Source organism: Mobula hypostoma, chromosome 7 (genome assembly GCF_963921235.1).
Source record: "Mobula hypostoma chromosome 7, sMobHyp1.1, whole genome shotgun sequence".
Lineage (NCBI taxonomy): Eukaryota > Metazoa > Chordata > Chondrichthyes > Myliobatiformes > Myliobatidae > Mobula > Mobula hypostoma.
This window is the reverse complement of record NC_086103.1, coordinates 72,527,467-72,549,094: the sequence shown is the minus strand read 5'-3', so window position 1 is coordinate 72,549,094 and position 21,628 is coordinate 72,527,467. Positions and strand designations below refer to the sequence as shown.

General features: G+C 39.6%; 1 protein-coding gene across 2 annotated transcripts in view; it reads right to left on the bottom strand.

Annotated features, from left to right (window-relative positions):
• The window catches only part of LOC134349379 (pantothenate kinase 3), a 44,829-nt gene that overhangs the window by 11,599 nt on the left and 11,602 nt on the right, over nucleotides 1–21,628 (bottom strand). The window contains exons 2-6 of one of the 2 annotated variants that reach the window (XM_063053586.1): nucleotides 15,461–15,813; nucleotides 11,843–12,096; nucleotides 11,308–11,484; nucleotides 8,288–8,411; nucleotides 2,722–2,847 (exon numbers count right to left, since the gene is read on the bottom strand). In XM_063053586.1, coding sequence (XP_062909656.1) covers nucleotides 2,722–2,847; nucleotides 8,288–8,411; nucleotides 11,308–11,484; nucleotides 11,843–12,096; nucleotides 15,461–15,813 — 1,034 coding nt within the window. Of the gene's footprint in view, nucleotides 1–2,721; nucleotides 2,848–8,287; nucleotides 8,412–11,307; nucleotides 11,485–11,842; nucleotides 12,097–15,460; nucleotides 15,814–21,628 lie in introns of those variants that run through there. The other variant, XM_063053587.1, reaches the window with a different exon arrangement.

Below are 21,628 nucleotides of genomic sequence, written 5' to 3'. Positions count from 1 at the left end.
CAATATTGTTGAAATGGAGAAAAACAAGAAAGCATAGATCTTATTCCAGAGACAACAAGACTATTAACATCTCAAAAGGCAGTAAGGAGCAAATAGTTCTCCTTGTTTTCAATACTGTACTTAAAGTCTATTTTCTCAACATCATGCTATTTTTGAGACATTGCTCTTTATATATTTTGTTGACCATATTTATCTAAAGCAGTATAAAAACTATTACTGTGAAATACACAAATTTTGTCTTATCAGGATATTAACGATTTCGTAAAGTCAGCAGTATTTCCTAGCTACATATGCGTGCCTTCTCTCAAAATTTACCTGGGTGTTGATCTATAACTTCAGTACCATTAACCAATGAAAATCACTGTCCAATGCTTAGCTATTCTCCCATAATGGCTGTGTATATAAATAGTGCCAAGCTCCATTGATAGCTAGTTGGTGGATCAGCTAGTAACTGGCTGGAAAACAGAAAATTGGTATGTAACCCAAATCATGGACTGTAACGTGATACTGCTTATGATCTGTACTGCAGTTTCACTATTGAACGAGGTGGATAAAAGAACAAAGTTACAGCCAAGTTTGCATTTACTGTGTTAGGAAATACTTCAGGTCATGCAGATGGGAGTTACAAGATTAAGCAAATTGGTAGAGAGAGATGGGTAGCACAACGGTGAATATGTGAGTTTATTAGTCAGGGTTTAATAGTGAAGGGAAACTTCTTTCCTTGATGAAAAACTAGGGAAAAAAATGGAGTGATAGGAATTTAGAGTGTGACGAGAATACACATAAAATTAAGATGTTTGCTGGCCTGGGTTAGCATCAGTGACATCAGCAAGTGGTCTGCCACATGCCCTCAGGGGAAGGAGAGATAAGGAACAATGGAGCAGCGTCTGGAGATGTGTAATGAAGGGACGTGGGAGAGAGAGAGCTGTCTGGAGCGGCTCCCCCTTTGAACCCTGAACTGTTTGAAGTGATGGACAGGCGATACCCCAGCAGGGGGATAAAAAGGGACAGGTTCGCTAAGGCAGGACACACGCCACCCGAGGTAACGAGACCCTGGAAGCGGTACGCTTCTCACGAGTGGTAAGAAGTACCAGACAACGCACAGGGTGGAAAGGTACGATCAGCGGGAAACCGGTGTGTGTCCGCCCTTGCCTGGGTGCCGGGTTCACGGCAGAGGATCGACCGCATCTGGAGGAGGGGTCACAGTCGGTGACCTCAGGTGACATCACCAAGGATCCGCCCAAAAGCTGCTTGTGAGCCATCTCGCCGGTCTGTGAGTGAAGCAGTGTCTGAATGATCAGTTGTTCCTGTTCTATCTCTCTCTCTCCCCGCACGTTGTCCATCGCCATGGCAACGATTACTGCGAACTGAACTACTAAACTGGACTGAACTTTGAGTCACTTTGAAATTTGGTCATTTACCCCTAGACAACGATAGAGCTTGATTGATGCTGTTATCTTAATTCTGTGCACATGTGTGGTTATCATTGCTGAACTGTTGCATTTATTATCCTTTCGATTACTGTGTTGCTTGTTTCTTTAATAAAACTTTCTTAGTTCTAGTACTCCAGACTCCAACTGAGTGATCCATTTCTGCTGGTTTGGCAACCCAGTTACGGGGTACGTAACAAGAGTTTGAGTGCTTAAATCACTAAAACTTTGCATAGGTAAAAAGTAATCAATTAATAAATCTAACGGACTGTTAGTTGACTTTTTTTGGGTGAGTGTAAAACAATGGAACACTGGGCTTCAAGTGTAATAACCTCAGTCAGGGTCCATCTGGAATACTACATTTTGTTTTGGACAAAAGATCTCAGGAAGCAGAGAGCGAAGATTTGCCGAAATACTGTCAGGACGTAAAGAATTGATTCATGAAGATATGTTTATTAATTTTGAGTTTGGAGTGATGTGGGATGATCTAGACACGTGATTAAAATGATAGTGATTCAATTCAAAAAAGAAACAGAAAGGGTGGGGGAGATAATTTTTAAAATCAGTAGCAGTCCACACAGGATTTAAATCAGAGAGCACATTTTCACAGAGTGTATAGAGATGATCGAGAATTTACTCCCTTACAGATTGGATGCTCGATCAGTCAAAATGAAAGTAGGTGGAAAGGGTGAAGCACCGATCTACCACGACCTACTTGAACGGAGCAACATGCACAAGGTTTGAAAGAAACAATGTTACTATGAACGAGGTAGCTTTTTTTGGTCTCCTTGCCTGGGGCTCTAAATCCAATTATAGCCTGTCATTGCAAATGAGGATGCATACGCTCAGTAGGAACATTCAATGCCTCAAAGCTGAGATTGTTTGGTTGGTATCCAGCAATGCTAAACTGGGACAGTAAACAGTTGACTATTTGCATGCCTGATGGTATTATTTATTTTCTCCTATTTCATTTGGGATGATAATCTATGGTGTTATTGTTTTCCTTAAAATCTGAGTTCTACATCTGTAAAGTCTGATCTTTCCAAAGCCGGTGCTTAGGGTTCACCTGCTTGCTCATTCAGACTCGTCACATCAGATGACAAGAACAGGCACCAGTCCATAATCAGGATCATACAGAGTTCCCCCAAAGTGGACATTCAATCATTCCAAGAGTTTGCATACTTTTTTAGAAAGAAAATTTAAAGCAAATGCAATATTTAATTTGAACACAAAAGCATACAGCAATGTCACTTTAGATGACAAACCACAAACTATCCATTGAAGTACATACCTCATGCTCTAGAAACAATGCCTTCAGTTGTCCCCTTGACCAGTAGTCCAATGCATAGGCCAGAAGCTTCATTGACAGTGTATTAACTCGCAGGAAGTTGCCAACAAAAACAACTCTGTTTATTTTCTGCAAGCAACAGAAGCACAAAGGGATGAAACATCGGGTTTGATTCCTAGATTGTAATATTATAACCCTGAAGTTGTGTGTTTGAATGATCCTTTACAGATACACTGATTCCTGACCAAAAAAAATGTTGAGAGCGGATTAAGGAGGCAAGAAACATTGCTTCTAAAGAGTTAAACTTTTGAAATAAACATTTGTGTCATCTCAGAGAACAGAACTGCTGCTGCCTGTCCTGCTGAGTTCCTCCAGCATTTTGTGTGTATTAATTTGTATCATCTCAGTTTGCAGTTAAAATCATGTGGTCATTACAGTTGATCACAGCAAACATCACAAGTTGTATGATTTTTAATGAATGCTTTTCAGGATGTTGCTTCAGGACTTAACTGAAGTTAAGCACCAGTGGTACAAATAAAAGTGCATTTATGCCAACTGAACACAAGTTTAGCTGAACCATTTTCTGATATTTCTTCACCATGCTTTAAAGTTAGATTCAAACTGTAATACATAGGTCTCCAACAATATCATCAAACAATCCTGAAAAACAGGCTTTTGAAGGCTGGCATTTATTGAAGCTAGTGTTAAAAACTGGGAAATATAAGGTACACCTTCTGATGAATGATTTTCACCTGCTTTGTTGTTTTCTTTCTAACTTAAACTACAATATTAATAATAACTTGCATCTTATGTTACAGTTTATAAACTTCTTTGGGCTTTTTCAAAAACCAGTACATGTAGATATGATAATGTAATGCCAAATCGATATAGAATTAGGTAACTTGATTTGGAAAGTAATGGCTACACTGAGTAAGCTGAGGATTTCTTGAAATCTTCAGAAGATGCAAAGTCTCTGCACTTTCATAGCCCTGTACAATGCTGCTTGATTTTCATGTCACAAGGCAGCACTGTAAAGAAGCCGAAAGTATAGAGAATCTATGATCTTTTCACAGCTTTTGACCACCATTGTGGCTTTCAGAAAAAAATTTCTTCTTTGTGTGATGTACAGATATTCCTATCTGAAAATATTAAGATTTAATATCCATTTGGAAACCTTATCCAAGTCAGAAGGTTTTGCACTTAAGCCTCGATTCAAGACCTGAGTGACAATCCTTGCCGTTGTTCCAGTGCAGTATGGTGGGGTGATGTTGCATTGTTTGCAGGGAACAGTATAAGTGGACGGCGAAGCTGTCGCTGCAAAAAGATATATTGAGATCTACTGACACCTTGGCCAATATTCTTAATTAATAGTCTGGCGGGGGGGGCAAAAAAAGAATTTGCCTACCCTAAACAACCCAATCTACTGTGCAAACTCCACTAGGTGGTGGCCATTTGTCTGAATCATGTTTATCAGACCTACACCAGTCTTCTCAATCACAGGCACTTATAAGATGGTGCCGGAAAGTGGCGAGAAAGTCTGCATGCCTTCTGAAGGGAATCATCAAATATTCCTGTTCAGGACTACTACAGCTGAAATCTGCAGTCATGGCCATGGATACTTCCGTAAGCAACATCACTTTAAGATGTTTAAAATATCTACCAATCCTCAAAATTGGCATTTCTCAGACTTTAGATTCAGACTGCAAGTGCAGTTTTCCTTTAAGATAAAGGAAACACGGAAAGCACACTGGACTGCAAGTGAGATTGAAATGCAAGGCCCTTAGGCTCCCACTTCTGACTATCTTGGTGGCAAATGCAGTCTCTGGAAAATAAAATTGAAGACCTCAGAGCAAGATTGCGGTACCAGATACTGCTGTGTACTTTGCTTCATAGAAACACGGCTCATCCCTACCATTTCAGATACAGCACTGCAGCTTGAGAGCTCCACCATCCACCGTATTGTCAGAACAGCTGAGTCTCTTAAAGGTAAAAGGTAGAAAGGGTGGAGTATACTTCATGATTAACTCATCATAGTGCATGGTTGTGGCAGCTCTGTCTCATCTAGCGGGCAAGTTTCTTCCATTTTATCTGCCAAGGGAGTTTTCTGCCATCATCCTGGTAGTGTTGTACATTCCACCCCAGGCCAGCATCAAGCAGGCACTGGAGGACCTGAGCATTGTGATCAGCAGTCATGAAACAGCACACCCGGATGCCTTTATGATCAATGTGGGGGACTTCAACCAGCACAGCTTGAAGACCAATTACCACCTGTGGAAACGGAGGAGCTAACACACTTGAGCACTGTTACACCACCATCAAGAATACTTACGGTGACATCCCACACCTGCACTTTGGCAGTCCAGTCACCTGGTTGTCTCTCTCAGTCTCAGCGTACAAGCAGAGACTGAGGGCCGCATCATCAGCAGGTATGGTCAAGCGAGGTGGAGGAGTGCTTAAAAGACTACTTTGAATCGGCGAACTGGACAATATTCAGGGATTCATCTTTGAATCTGAACGAATATGCCACAGTTGTCACCAACTTCAAGACCTGTGTGGATGAACCAGGAGATTCGCCGCCTACTGTGGGCTAGATCTGTGGCATTCAAGACTGATGATCCAGAACTATACAAATCCAGGTACAACTTACAGAAAGCTAGTTTAAGAGTGAAGAAACAATTCCGATTGAAGTGAGAGACAAAAATCAGATGCAGTTCAGCATTCAACACCATTGTATCTTCAGCACTAATCAACAGGCTTCAAAACCTGTGACTTAGTACCACTCTCTGCAACTGGACCCTTCACTTCCTCACTGGGAGATCACAGTCAGTGCAGGTCAGAAATAACATCTGTCCTCGCTGACAATCAACACTGGTGTACCTCCAAGGATGGGAGGTAGCAAGTAGCCCATTGCTCTACTCTCTACACCCATGACCGTGTAGCTCGGCACAGCTCAAACACCATCAATAAATTTGCCAATGACACACTATCGGTAATGAGGAGTAGTACAGGAGCGAGACAGATCAGCTGGTTGAGAGGTGTTGCAACAACCACCTTGCACTCAACAACAGTAAGATCAAGGAAAAGACTGTGGACTCCAGGGAGAAAGTTGAGGGAACACATACCTGTCTTCATCAAGAGATCAGGAGCAGAAAGGGTGAGCAATTTCAAGTTCCTGGGTGTCAACATTTATGAAGATCTATTCTGGGCCCTACATTTTGATGCAGCTACATAAAAGGCACAACAGTGGCTGTATTTCATTGAGAATTTGAGATTTAGTATGTCAATAAAGACTCTACCAAATTTCTACAGATTGGAAAGCATTCTAATTGTTTGTATCACTGTCTGGTACAGAGGGACCACTGCACAGGATCGAGAAAGGCTTCAGAAGGTTGCAAATTCAGCTAGCTTCATAATGGGCACTAGCCCCCCCAGCATTGAGAACATCTTCAAAAAGGCACTTTTATATTTTTATGTATTGCACTGAACTGTTGCTGCAAAAAACACATTCACAACATGGCATGATTCTGATTCTAAAATGGCAATTAGTTGATCATTCATCTCGTTATCCTGATGGGATCATGCTAAATATGAAGCTCCTACCTGTGTTCATCTACTTAATTATGGAGATTGACTTGAGTGATTTATTTTTAGGAATTTGGTGAAGAATGTAATGTTGACCTACATTTAAAGTATTAGTGAATGAACATAAATGTGTTCACATATTTCTGACCAAATTTACACAGTCCACATTGAGATTCTTATTTCATAAGATATGCAGACATTGCATTGATTTAAAGAAACAAAATTTATTATTCTCTTGAATGCATGAACAAAGTAGGCATGTATCAAAAATAATGTTAACAGATCTGGTGGTACTTCTGCTGGTGACCTTTCTGAAACAGGAACTACAACAAGGTGACTGAAGTTTCATCTGCGCAATATTCAAATGTCTACTTTTTAAATCACTGATTGAATGCATAATTATGAAATTGATAAACCAGGTACCCATTATGTGATACGATATGATCTCTAAAAATCCCTTTCTCTCTTGAAAAAATTAGCAGGCACGAAATGGGGAGCTAATGCTCACACACTTAGATCAACTGCCCTAGCACTCTGCTATGCACCTGCAGAACATTGTGCACCTGTGTGGGGCAGATCAGCCCATGCGAAGAAAATAGACCGGTTGCTTAACAAAGCCTGCTGAATAATCACAGGCACACTGCGCCCCACACCCACTAACATCATTTACAGACTTGCAGGCATTGCTCCCCCAGAGATCCGGAGACACACAACAACAAAAATTGTAAAAGGTAAACAGAACTCGGATCCACAGCACCCACTACATCATCATGTGCCAGTTTCCAACTGCCTAAAATCGAGGAAAAGCTTTGCTACAGTGGAGGAACTACTGCACAGAACATCTCCCCCAAACATACAGGATTGACCTCTGGCAACAAACAGAAGCCAGAACCCTACCAAACAATACAGTGCAAGACCCCATAGAAATGTTGCCAGATGGGGCACTGCTTGACAGACGGAAGGGCTGCACTCTCAACAGAGCGAGAGCGGGAGTTTGTAGGACGGGAGACAATATGTGAAGTGGGGTTTAAAGACCAGCGAATCCTGTGAGTGTGGTGAAAGGGTGCAGAACATTGAACAGGTTCCACGCAATTGCCCACTCTCACCTGATTTAACTGACACTGACCTCTCAACATCAACCAAACAACACTAGAGTGTCTGGCTGTCTGGTGTGACAAGCTATAATGATGATGATCTCTAAAAATACTACTCAATTTTGTAATGTGGTCATTTTTGAACAAATTAAGCAGTCCCAAATTAGCAACAGATAAAACATGCAGCTTTTTGATACTGTGACAATTTTAACTGAGTTAATACGTAAAATGCAACTTAGTCTGAACTTGCATTAAATTTATCTTAAGTCAGAAGCACCATTTAAAAATGTCTTCAATCTCCAGTAAAATATGGATCTATTCAATAGTTCATTAAAATATCCTACAAATTCAGTTGTTATTACGTCAATAGAGCTCTGATTATCTGATTCCCAAGAAAGTATAACCTAAAATATGTAAAATTTGTTACCACTTAATCAGTAGTAAACAGTCATAAATGATGGGTAATGAGGAAATTGCTCTAATAAATTACAATTGTAAGTCCAAAGCTGTAATCAGTTTATGGCGATCAGTAACAAGTTGTAGTAAACATAGAGAAAAGCCAGAGGCCAAAAACTCTACTCCTATCAGTTCTGTATACAGATAGGAACCTCAACATCAGAATAACGATTCATTATGATATGTAAAGTTTAGGAGAATGATTGAATGGCTAAAAGGTTACCTTTATGATCTTATTAAAGGAACTTATCTACTGCTTCAAAACAACACCAAAGGGCCAAGCTCAAAGTTAATGTTAAAAATAATTTCCACATTACAACTAAACAAGATTAAGTTGATTATTTTCTCAATTAACTATGGTGCCTCTTGTTTCTGGGGACTTCATGGAAATAACCAGCAAACTATCCTCTACAAAACATTAGTGATAGCCACTATACCTCATTCAGTGCACACATTCGTGCAATGGATCCAATGTTGTTTGTGATGGTGACCAAGGTAGCTCTTGCTAGGTCTTCTTTGCTAACTAGATCACGTTTCTCTCTGCAAATCATGTTGCCAAAGCTACAAGGGAATAAAAAAGAAATAAATATTACTCACTGAAAACAAACTCACATTTGGCACTGACCATAATAATTTTAAATAAAGTGAACCAGTCCATCTCTTCATCAATCTCAAACTCTTTTGTTTTGGGTTCACTGTGAAACCTTTTGAGAAATATAATTGGAAACTTCTGCCACTACTACACAAAATCCATTTGTCATTTTGTTTTTATCTCAAAACTTGACAAATTGAGATAAAATCTGAAATTGCTGAGTACCCTTATGGATAAAACTGATAATGAACGCTGAGTTGAAATGTACTGAAATATGCCTTTTGCCCTTGTTTTATATTCTACATTTTTGCTCTTTTTTTTGTTGCAATTTGTGCAATTGGGAGGATTGATGTTTTTCTTCGAACGGATTGGTTTCAGAGCTCTTCTTCTTTGTTTCGTGGCTGTCTGTGAGGAAAATGTATTTCAGGGTTGTATACTGCATACATACTTTGATAATAAAAGTACTTTGAATCTTTGATCATTATATATGTACCAGCCTGAGAAAGCCTGGAAGCAGTATGTTGAACTGTGGGGTTGTCTCAGCTTGAGTGAATGTTGTCCTAAACCATCAGGTATTTCTTTGGGGATTATTGATGAATGATCATATTGGAAGAATGCCAGAAGAGGTGAAGAGGACAGCTTTAGCACTTCACCAACCACTCTTGTTACTGGATGAGCACAAATTCAATCCTTCAGCTCCATACAGTTCTGCTGCACAAGGAGAAAATCAGGGTGTTTTTTTTAAATACAAAGGAACTTAATCCACATGACCCATAGGTATAATCACAAGAAATCAAAAACAATAAGAACAGCTTTATTTCAAAAGAGCAAACTCTTCTCTCCCTTCTCTTTGTTGTTTTCTTGCTGCTGCCTTCAGGTAGAAGGTATAGTGCCTCAGGACTGGCACCATAAGTCTCAAGGACAATAACTACCCCTCAATCATCAGACTCTTGAACCTGTTTCTATTCTATTTCTGGTGTTCCCACAACCAATTATTTCACTTTAAGGATTCTATAGCTTGTCATGCTCTAATTATTTATTGCTATTTATTTATATTTGAATTTGCAGTTTGTTGTTCATGGTGACACGTACATACCGTGATAATAAATTTTACTTTGAACTTTGAAGTTATTTATTCTTCAGATCATTTTCTTAATTACAACAGTCACTGTTTGTGGCTAACAAAACTGATAGATCTTATGATAATGAGAAGGAGCAGGTTCTCTCACCAACAAGGGCTGTAAGAATGGGTCAAGGGTTTAAAAGCAATTGGTCAAAGGATTAAAGAGCAGATGAGATATTTTTACAAAAAAATGTTTGACTTCTCAAATTCACTGCTTAAAGGAATGGTAAAAACAGGAACATGCAATGTATTCAAAAACTAGACAGATGAACATAAAGTACAGAGCACAAAGGCCATGGACAAGCAGCCAAAAATCAAAAGATGAGATAGCCCTTCTATAGCATGTAAAGGCAGAGATTACTGGCCTACATCTATGCTGTAAACTTTTCAGTCCCTGATGCAATACTCAGACTAGTTAATAAAATGTGGGCATCTACTGTAACATTGTAAGCTGGTGTACATACTCTTCAAATAGACATTGATTTTCCATTTTAATTAAAAGCTTATTTAGTAAGTATTACTGCACTCCATCTTGTATTTCTCCCTGCAGGCATAATGGTAGTGAAGTGTTTTTCAAAGTATTTTTATGGTGATGACCATGCATTGTAAACATTCCAGGCAATTAATACGAAAAACAGAAGAACAAAAAAAATGGTAACACACACATACACACAAGGTGCTGGAGGAACTCAGCAGATCAGGCAGTATCAAGGAAAAGAATACAGTTGATGTTTCAGGCTGAAACCCTTCTGCATCTTGTGTGTGTTGCTTGGATTTCCAGCATCTGCTGATTTTCTATTGTTTGTGAAAAGAAGGTAAATTGGTTTATTATTGTCATATGTACTGAGGTTCAGTAAGAAAATTGTCTTGCACACTGTTCAAATTAATTACAACAGTCCATTGAGGTAGTATGAGGTAAAACAGTAATCGAGAGCAGAATTAATGGATGCATTGGTTTATTACTGGCACATGTACCTAGGCAACAGTGAAAAAGCTTGCCTTGCATAACACTCATATGGATCAATTAATTACAATGACACATTGAGTTAGCACAAGGTAAAATAATAACAGGGTGCAGAATAAAGTACTATGGTACAGAGAAAGTGCAGTGTAGGTAGATGCAAAGTTCAAGATCACAATCAGGTAAATTCTAAGATCAAGAGTCTATCTTATCATAGTAGGGAAACATTCAACAGTCTCATCACAGTGAAATAGATGCTGTCCTTGAGCCTGACGGTATACGCTTTCAGACATTTGTATCTCCTGCCCAATGGAAGAGGGAAATAAGAAAATGACTTGGGTGGGATCTCTGATTATGCTAGCTGCTTCAATAAGGCAGTGACAAGTGCAGACAGAATCCATAGAGGGGAGGTAGGTTTCCATGATTATGCTGAGCAGTATCCACAACCCTCTATAGTTTCTTGTGGTCACAGGCAGAGCAGTTGCCTTACCAAGCTGTAACGCGTTCAGACAGGATACCTTCTATGGTGCATCAGTAAAAATTGATGAGGATCAAAGGGAAGAGGAAGAGACAAAATAAATAAATATCCAACTGTTTGCTCACAGGTCTCCGGAGGACTTTGTTGCCTCTTTTCCCACATTAAAGGCATAATGTTCTTTACAGCACTGTCTGTTTTCCTGAATGAAGTGTAAAATATTAAAGCTATACTGCTGCAGGAGTGATCAAAAGATTAAATTAAATCATTTACAATAAAGCAATTTGCACCATCATTTGTTCCTACCTGGAAGCTACTGCCCATCCTGGCAAACCAAATCGCTCGTAGTCCCCTCCATAGATATCCCGGACTAGTTTGTCAGCCATTGTGCTGTCACCTTTGGAGGCCATTTCAAGAGCTTCATCGAAAGTCTCGCAACCTGTAAGCAAACAGCAGAGGCCCAGGAAGGTTCCACCTCCTAAACTAAAAGAAATATAAAAAAATAATTAACAACCAATGCAAGACTAGCTATTTTAGGATTATTAAACTGAACATTTGTAAGTAAGTAGCCTCCTTTCATATATCTGTTGCTTCTTCACTCAGATGAGATGAGCAAGGCCTTTAAACAAACTGGCTTTGGCAACCTCCATACTTTGAGAGAGACATCATGCAGTTTGAGACTACAGTGATGAGGGTCAGAGCCACAATGTTGCTGGTTTTTTCAAGGCAGCTTAGTGAACTAACTGCAGTTCTTACACCAAAGTATGTGCACTCCAATGATGTAGGATGATAAGTTTAATCGGGTTAAAACATTGAATTCTCATAATTATTGATACCTTACCTGGTTCCAGTTACTCTTTTATAATGGTCCTTTGAGTAAACAGCTAATATGCTGACTCCTGAACCAATGTTCACCACGAGCAAAGGGTAGGGGTCATCAAGGTTGAAAGGCATCTTCTGGCATTTCTCAGGATCAGAGGCATTCTCAAAGTAGTAACATTCTGCCTGGCCATTAAAGCTGAGAGAGTCAATGTGCAAAAGGCCATTAACCAGGCAGTCCAGTTCATCCAGTTTGTGTAACTGCAGATTACCAATCTGAAAGGAATTGAGTTCATTAGTTGCTCTGGAAAACAGATCCAGTATATTTACTTGATTATAATTGATAACAAAACACTGAAGTTCTACCATCCCATTGTTCACTTTTATGACCGATGCTTGGCAGAAATGATATGTAACAGCAAGTAAATTTCTGGCAAACCTTACAGTTCTGTTCGGTAAACGACAATTAGTAGTAAGGCACAATGTTTGTTACCACACATGAAAACAAATGTTGAAGACCGTTTGGCTGTAGTTGGCCCAATCTACTTCTGGCTGCTTCTTATAAAATTGAGTGTGAGGGAAAAGAAATATAAATTGAAATAAACAACTTGAGTACACCTCCCAGACCAGTTGTAACTGCACTTTAAGAATGAAGGAAGAAAATGCAGGAAACATTAACCTAATTAAAACAGCATCAAGGGAAAAGGAGTTAAGCTGATACGTTTACAAACCTGAAAAGTTAAGACAATAAACATGTTTAATCTTACAGAGACTGGGAGTGGTGAAAAGAACAAAGTGAATATGAGCAATAGGGTGGAGACCAAGAAAGAATGAATGTCAAATAGCAGCTAAGAGAAGCTGAGAGCACTGATGAAGGGTCTCGGCACGACATTTCAGCTGTTTATCTCTGTCCATCGCTGCTGCATGACTTGTTGAGTTCTTCCACCATTTTATGTGCTGCTCAAGACTTCCAGCACATGCAGTCCATTTTGTATATCTGAGGGAAAGTGACAATGACTTGGTAATTATACCTGATTTGCCTCAGGTGTAACTATGAGGGAGATGAATGAGACAGGAGAGAAAGAAAAAAAAACAATGTTGAAACTTTGACATACTGAGCAGATGTTGGAAATATAAAATGACAGCTTGTTGGAAATGCCAAGTGGATCAGGCTGCACCTGTGTACAGAGTAAAACTTAACGCTACAGGTTGGTGACCTTGCAATAACCCTGATTTACTTTGCACAAGCTGGAAATGCTACTTTCTAAGGGCTGTAACACATCAATTTCAGATAACCACCCTTTCCAATCTGTATCAAAACTAACCAGTTCTGATGCAAAGTCATCAACCTGCAATCTTAATTCCATATTCCCCTCTCATCTTCTCTCAACTACCCCTCCAGATAGGTCAGTTGGCATTAACAGGCAATCACGATCCTCTAGGTCAGCATTAACCACACACATCATTCAATCTCTTGGTCTCATTAACAATGAGATTCCCTCATCCCCTCCCCTGCAATTTAAAACGTGCTAATAGTTTGCGTTTTTCTCAGTTCTAATGGAAGGTCATCAAAGCATTAATGCTGATTTTTCTTCACAAATGCTGCCTGATCTGCTGAGCATTTCCAGCAGTTTCTGGATTTATTACAGACTGCTAGCTTCTGCAGGGTTGTGCTTTTGCTTTTTTTGGTATTTAAGAATGCCGAAGGGTCTTGGCCCAAAACGTTGACTGTTTGTTCATTTCCATTGATGCTGCCTGCCTGACTGGCTGAGTTCCTCCAGCAATCTGTGTGTGTTGCTTTATGAATGCTGCCTGCTTTTGGAGATCAGCTAAAAATACAAAATAGAGAATCTGCCTTGTGTACATTTCATCAGAATCACTTGTGTTGGTGGTGCAGGTATAAATATACTGTATATCACTCTGTGACTGAGCACAGTTACATAAACAAATATGGGAAGAATTTGGCTTCAGTTGACACTTAGTTCAATAATCTAAAATTCTCTAATAATTAGCACTTGCATCAGTACCTAAACTGTAATCACTCCAACACCATCCTGGTGTTATACAACTTAAATTGCAATGCATTAATTTGTGTCCTGAGTAAGCAAGAACCAAATCCATGCTGTAATGCTGACAGCTATTGGTACAAAACAATTCCCTTTGAAGCACCAACCTGGATCACAAGGCAGCTTCAAACATAGAAACCAAAAGTTGTCTTACTTTGGTAATCACACAAAAGCCAAAAATAAAACAGGAAATAATAAGAATAATCACCCAGAACTAGAACTGAAATAGAGAGTTGCTGTGAGGGAGGATGTGGATGTGGATACAATGAATGTGGAAAGGGAATGCTTTAATTTGCAACATAGGTAGCTGAAGACGTGGCTTCTAACATCATTAAAGAGATACAGAAAAGGTTAGAGTCACTTGAATAAGTTGACTCGGGGAGGAGGAAGGCTCGGAGGAAAGAGCTGGGTAGATTAGAGAATGTGAGAGGGTTGAATGTTCTGAGCAGGTTAAGTATTAAGGATGAGGATTTTAATTTGGGTAGTGTTTGGGGATTGAAAGTTAGGTGCAAGGTGGAAGGGAGAAAGTGATAAGTGAACCAGACCTGGAGTGGATAGATACTGATAATAGTGTTTGGACAGGATGAGATTTATCGAGGCTGAGGACAAAGCACTGCTATTCACTATTCAGAACTAAAATAGCACCTATTTCTGTACCAAAACAACTTTCTCCAAGGTATGCTACAGTAGAACTACATATTATCTGAAGCATACTACCTTACTTCAGTTCCAAACGAGAATTCACTGGAGGCTGTGAATCAGAGCTGCATAAAATATCTCCATCTGTGCAGAAAAGCATTTTGCAACCTCCCGCATTCAGAGTGAGTTATAATTACCTTTCATAATGTCAGAACTGCATGCATAATGTTCCTACTGTGCATCATAGGACAATTCTAACATCCTATAAACTGGATTACAACCAGCTATGCTCTGAAAGTAGACAGTCTTTGCAGCCAGTGTTTCGCAGTCACTTTAATTGACTATTTATGAGCTCAGACATTAAGTCTAATTTGCGGTGCAACAGGAGGGAATACTAAACAAATTGAGATTAGATTTTAAAGGCTTGCAGGATGCGTAATAGTACGTCACTGAAAAGTGGCAGAGAATCAGTTTCATGCTGTGGTAGCACTGACTAACACAGGCATTCTTCTAGCACGACTCTCTGCTGGCATTGTGGAAACAACAGATCTACTTTTGTGCCGTCTACAATTTTGAGGTTTCTACAAAAATAGTGTTAAAAAATTGCAGCAAGTCTATTGCACATAATACATTTAGCATGATTCACCATTTAATTTTCTAATTTTTGTTCCATTTCTGCCCTGTGGTCACCAGTTCTGTAGTGTGACAGTTGGCGATATTATCTCTGCATTCAAGTGATCATTTACAAAGGCTCAAATCTTAAAGAGCATCACCAAATGTTTACCAGATAGACGTCCTGAATATTCCACATCCACAAGATGGGATAGAGATGGAATTGGGGCAATTAGATTTTTTTTTCCCTTTATCCTTGGAAATAATATGCTTTTCATTGGATAAGAATAGTTTTGTGGAGGACATCATTAATATGTTATTACCGTACGAAATTCTTCTTCAAATTTATAAGCACCACCTCCAGTCGCACAAAGCACTGTGTGTAGTGTTGAAAAGTTCTTGTCTCTCCCCATCTGAATGAAGGTAGGTAGGTCATGCGTCGGAAATCGAATAAAGTGCAGGTTTCCTTTGCGACCACAAAGCGTCAAGTCTTTGAGCTCAAGGTGCACATCTCGGATGCCCGTAGACCCATAGGCAACATTTGACACCAAATACTTGCGAATACTTTTCAGGCTCTCCACCTCCTCTTCTTCTTCCTCAGCTGTGATATCAATTGGCTCAAAATAAACCAGCTTCACCAGAGTCCCACCAATATCCATTCCAAACCAGGGGAATGCTGAAAAAGAACAGTAAAATATGTAAGAAAAACAAATGAGATTCCAAAAAAAAAGCACTAATGTACAACAGAAAGGAAAAAAAAAGGCTGCTAAGAACACTTATTCACCATTCAGTTGGGGCTTTATTCATGGGTTTTTAGTCTCCTTTAAATACATTTTATTTAGATTAATATAATTAACAATCTTTCAGCCATCTTTAAACCTGGTTTGGTTTGCTACATTCAATATTTAGAAGGTTTTAAAATGGCTAAAAATTGAAGAGTCCTTTTTCTTCAAACGTATATTGTACAGAATTCTACTGTGTTCATTTTTAAAAGGAAAAACATTGAACTTTTAAAGATTACAAGAATATACCTGTCCTTCCTTTCTCCCATAAATGCAACTTTCAGCGAATGATTGATATCTAAAATTAATAATACTCGTGCCTTGATACATCCAACAATAATTTCATATATAGAACAAAACATTTACACAAGCTTGAAAAGAGATTCACTGATCGAAGGATGACCCAAATGTGACCATAGAATAAACAGAAGCAATAAAAAACAGATATACTATGAACACTTAGCAGTCGGACAGCATTTGTGGGGAAAAGGAGTTTAATATTTCAGGTCAAAGATCCTTTGTCAGAACAATAACACTTTTTCTGGAGGCTGCTGAAAAGGCCTTGTGGTGGCTGTGGATCTGGAAGGGGGGATCCGTGGATTAGTGCGCCACTTAGACACAAGTCGGGGGCTGATCACCCCCGGCTGGGTCGCCTAGTCGAGGCTGTCTGACGATTAAAGACCCGAAACACCCTAAGACCCCGGGTACATCACTGAAGACGTGACCAAGTAGCACCAGAAGGTGTATTCTACAACTACTCTAACAGATGAGTACCTCCAGCATTTTTTTTCCATATCAAATTTGTACAATATGTATTTTTTGATAAAGAAAGCCAAGAGACTTTCTTACTTTATTAAATCCAGTTGCAATATACAAAACAGCGAGTGCTTCAAAGGTAATGCAATAACTTTGTTTGTGAGTTCAAATTTTACCAAATACACTACACTCCTCCCTGTTTAGCTATAAAGTCCAACTCAGTATAAAATGCATCTCAACTCAAATATTGTCTCTACTTATCTTACACAGTATACTACACAGTACAACTACTATACAGATATCCACAATATAGTAAATTTTAAGTTGCCCCATTCGGGCCTAAAGATTTAATTGCTGTGGAGGATTTCTTACTCTTGTAGGATAACGTATTTCCTGACAAGGAGGGACAGTCACTTTGCTTGGCAGGTGGGAGGTAGCTGTGAAACAATCTCAGGTTTTGGGGCCTCCTCTGTGGTGCTCGTAGGAGTTGACTTTGGCCCTGCAGTAGGTAGTTTGATCACTCCGAACTCCTTTCTTCTCTAACAATTGACTCTACTCTCCTCAACTGATCGATGGGTTGTTTCCAGGTGACATCAGATGCAATCTCCACTGTGTAGGAGAGTGGACCAGTTCTGTCCTTAATCTTTCCAAGTACCCACTTTTGCTCACCTCTGTAGTCCCTTGCCAGGACTGCTTGTCCAGGAGTGAAACATCAATTGCCCTTGTTTGAGGAGCCCCTCAATTTGTCTCAGTTGTTTGTTCTGCATACTCCTCTGAGATTGGGTTTGAGGAGATGCAAGCATGAATGCAAGGGACAACATAGCTGGTGAGTTGTTGGTCGCAGAGAGTGCTGTAATGTGACGTGCAAGGAGTAAATGGGCGAGATTCTGATTCAGTGTTAGTGTAATGTGTTCTGCTGACATTGCTCACAGTGTATTCTTTAGACTCTGGACAAATCTTTCCATCAAGCCATTTGTAACTGGGTGGTACAGAGTAGATACATGCCATGTTCCATTCATTTTCTGGTATGAATGAAGCTGTTCTGCAACAAACTGTGGTCCATTTTCACTGACTAAGTGTTTTGGAACATCAGTCCTTGAGAAGAGGCTTGTCAACACATCAACAGTGTGTGAGGCTGTAGTGGAGGCTATTGAGAACACTTCTGGCCACTTTGTAGCTGCATCCACCACTACTAACAAATTTTTGCCCATGAATGGGGCAGCAAAATTCACAAGAATCTTCTGTGAGGGCAAAGCAGGCCGTTCCCAGAGATGGAGAGCCACTGTCATGAGCATTTTCTGGACGTGTTGGCATCCCAATCAGTGCATAGCAAGCTGCTCAATCTGCTGATCTATCCCAGGCTAACAAACAAAGCTTGAAGCCAATGCTTTCATTTTGACCATAATTAGTTGACTGATATGTAGTTCCTTCAACAGTTTAGCACTCAATTCAGATGGTATAACAACTCTCGATCCCAATAAAAAGACAACACCCCGTCAAGGGCAAGTTCATCCCAGTGTTGGTAAACATGGAGCTACTGGGATTTTTGCTTCACATTACAGCCTTTTGTTTTGCCATGGTAGACCTGAGACAGTATGGGTTCTTTTCTGGATTCCCTTTGGATCATCTCTGCCGTATGCATACAGGTACAGCAGGCAGTGAAGAAAGCTAATGGCATGTTCACCTTCATAACCAGGGGAGTTGAGTATAGGAGCAAAGAGGTCCTTCTGCTGTTGTACAAGGCCCTGGTGAGACCCCACCTGGAGTATTGTGTGCAGTTTTGGTCTCCAAGTCTGAGGAAGGACATTCTTGCTATGGAGGGAGTGCAGTGTAGGTTCACTGGGTTAATTCCAGGATGGCAGGAATGTCATATGTTAGAAGATTGGAAAGGCTGGGCTTGTATACACTGGAATACAGAAGGATAAGAGGGGATCTGATTGAAACATATAAGATTATTAAGGGGTTGGACATGCTAGAGGCAGAAAACATGTCCCCGATGTTGGGAGAGCCCAGAACCAGAGGCCACAATTTAAGAATAAGGGGCAGACCATTTAGAACAGAGTTTTGCACTTGAATTAATGATCAATAACGAGTGACTAATTTTGTGAAATGACTGAAATATCTGATTAAGTGTTCAATTCCGTTTTAGTTAATTTTCCATTCACTTCTGTTGTAAGCCATATTGCTTGCCTCTTGTTAGTTATCACATGGGAAATCTCAAAGCTACCAGTCCTGTGTCACTCTCATCATTATCAGATTTTTCATCAACAACATACAGATTAATGCTCTTTTTGAAACTGCAACATGATTTAACTTTTTCTCTTCTCTGTGCAGACAAATTATTTTGTCAGCCTGACATACTCTTGGTACGAGCCATACTTTGTGGCATTTTTTGCAAACTTCACCTCTACAACTGCTCTGGTCTGGTGTAGATGGACCCCTTCCCCAAAAATAGCAGGTTTCTGCTTTGACATTGCAATTTTGTTCATGCTCACTTTCGTTTTCGACAGCAACTCAATTGAGTCTCTGGTTGTTGTTTCCTTTGATATAGTGATTTCAACCGACCTTTTAAAGGTGAGTTGTGGTGAGTTGTGCTTCAGTTTGGAGCTGTTTTTGTATGCTTATTTGTAAGATTCACAAATTAAATAATCTTTCAGTGCATCCCTAAGCCATCACTGAACTGACAAAGTTCAGACAATTTCTTCATTTCTGCCACGCAAGCTGAAATGGCCTCTCCTTCCTTTTGATTCCACTTTTGAAACCTAAAGCGTTCTGCAATCAACGTTGGTTTCAGTTCTAAAAGTTCCTGCTTTATGCTCATTTCAGCTGGTTTGGTTGGGGTAGTCAAACTGTGGAGCAAACTGTATGCTTTTCCCTCTATTGACTCAAACACTGACACTCACTTTTCATTGGCTATTCATCATCATCATCAGGTGCCATGTCCATTTTGAGCTTTGACTGCCATGGCCCACATACTCCTGTTTCGGGTCAAATGGATCAATTCATTGGTATTCATTTTCAGTTCTCTGGCTGCTGTCTCCATCATCATTTGTCTTTGCCTTCCTTTTGCTTTCTTCCCTTCAATCTTTCCCATAATTACCATGCACTCTAACTCCTCTTTCCTAATCACATGTCCAATGAAGTTACGTTGCCTTTTCATGATCTCATACATTATTTCTCTTTCTGTGCTTGCTCTGTTCATTGGTTATTACATGTGTTTCAAAATACTGCTCAATTCATTCAGTATACATTATCCAGTTATCTGTTATGCAGTCAAATGTGTATCATTCCAATGCAGCCAGCCATTTGTTTTTTAAAAAAATTATCACCCAGTTCTCACTGTTTATGAACCCGTGAATTTCATCCATTTCTACCTTTTTAAAATTTTTAAAACTCTACTGTCTCCCTCGCCTTCCAAAGGGGAAAAAAAAAACATGCTGTGCTTCAACGGGTAGGTAGTTGTCTTGGGTTCATTTTAAAATTTCCTCATTGCCACTGTTGCATTTGGTAATTCCAGAAAGTAATTGGCAGAAAAACACGGGAGGCAGGCTAACATGTCAACTTAGTTTTTTTTTAGTGAGACGCTCACATATGACGTGGTAGTATAATGACATATGCTGTTCATGTACTTTGTACATAATGAATTATGCAAACAAAGAATGCTTGATCAAACAATATATTTGCAATGTTTTTCTCAAATATTACTGAAATATTGAATACAGTACAACACCTACCACTTCCTGTGTAAAATACACACCTTTGACATCCCCGCTACATTTTCTTCAATCGCCTTAAAATCAGGCCATTTTCACCCTCTTATCATCTTGTACACCTCTATCAAGTCACCTCTCATCCTTCTTTGCTCCAAACAGAAAAGCTCTAGCTCATTCAACCTATGCTCATAAGACATGCTCTCTAATCTAGGCAGCACCTGGTAAATCACCTCTGCACCCTCTCTAAAGCTTCTACATCCTTCCTATAATAGAGTGACCAGAACTGAATACCATATTCCAAGCATGGGCTTACCATGATTTTACAGAGCTCCAACATTACCTCATGGCTGTTGACTTCAATCCCCCGATTACTGAAGGTCAACATACCATATGCTATCTTAAAAAAAACATCAACTTGTGCACCAACTTTTGGGAGATCTATGGATGTAGACCCCCAAAGATATTTCCATTACTGCTAAGAAACCTACCATTAACTCCATATTCTACCTTAGAATCCTACCTTCCAAAGTGAATCACTTTATATTTTTCTGGGTTGAACTCCATCTGCCACTTCTCAGCCCACCTCTGCTTCCTGTCAATGTCCCATTGCAACCTACAACAACTTTCTGCACTATCCATAGCTTTACCAACCTTCTTGTCATCTGCAAACTTACTAACCAACCCTACAACTTCCTCATCCAAGTAATTTATAAAAATCACAATGAGCAGGGGCCCCAAAACAGACCCTTGCAAAATACCATTGGTCACCAAGCTCCGGGCAGAATATGCTCCATTTACAACAACCCATGCCTTCTGACTTTCTGAATGAAGCAACAATAGAGAAACTTATCAAAAACCTTATAGCTTCATCAGTCTGCTTCGTAACATCCTCAAATTCAATATGACTTGTCCCTGACTATCCCGAATCAGACTGCGCTTCTCCAAATGCTTATAATTCCTATCTTCAAGTACCTTTTCCAACAATTTTCCCACCACTGAAATAAGACTTCCGACTACAGGCATGTTTTCTCTTCTACCCATAACCGGTCCTACCCTCATTCTAGTCATTCACCTGTTCTTCACAAACAGTGGCATGCAAAAGTTTGGGCACCCTGGTCAAAACTTCTGTTACTGTGAATAGCTAAGCGAGTAAAAGATGAACTGATTTTCAAAAGGCATAAAGTTAAAGATGACAGATTTCTTTAATATTTTAAGCAAGAAAACTTTATTTCCATCTTTT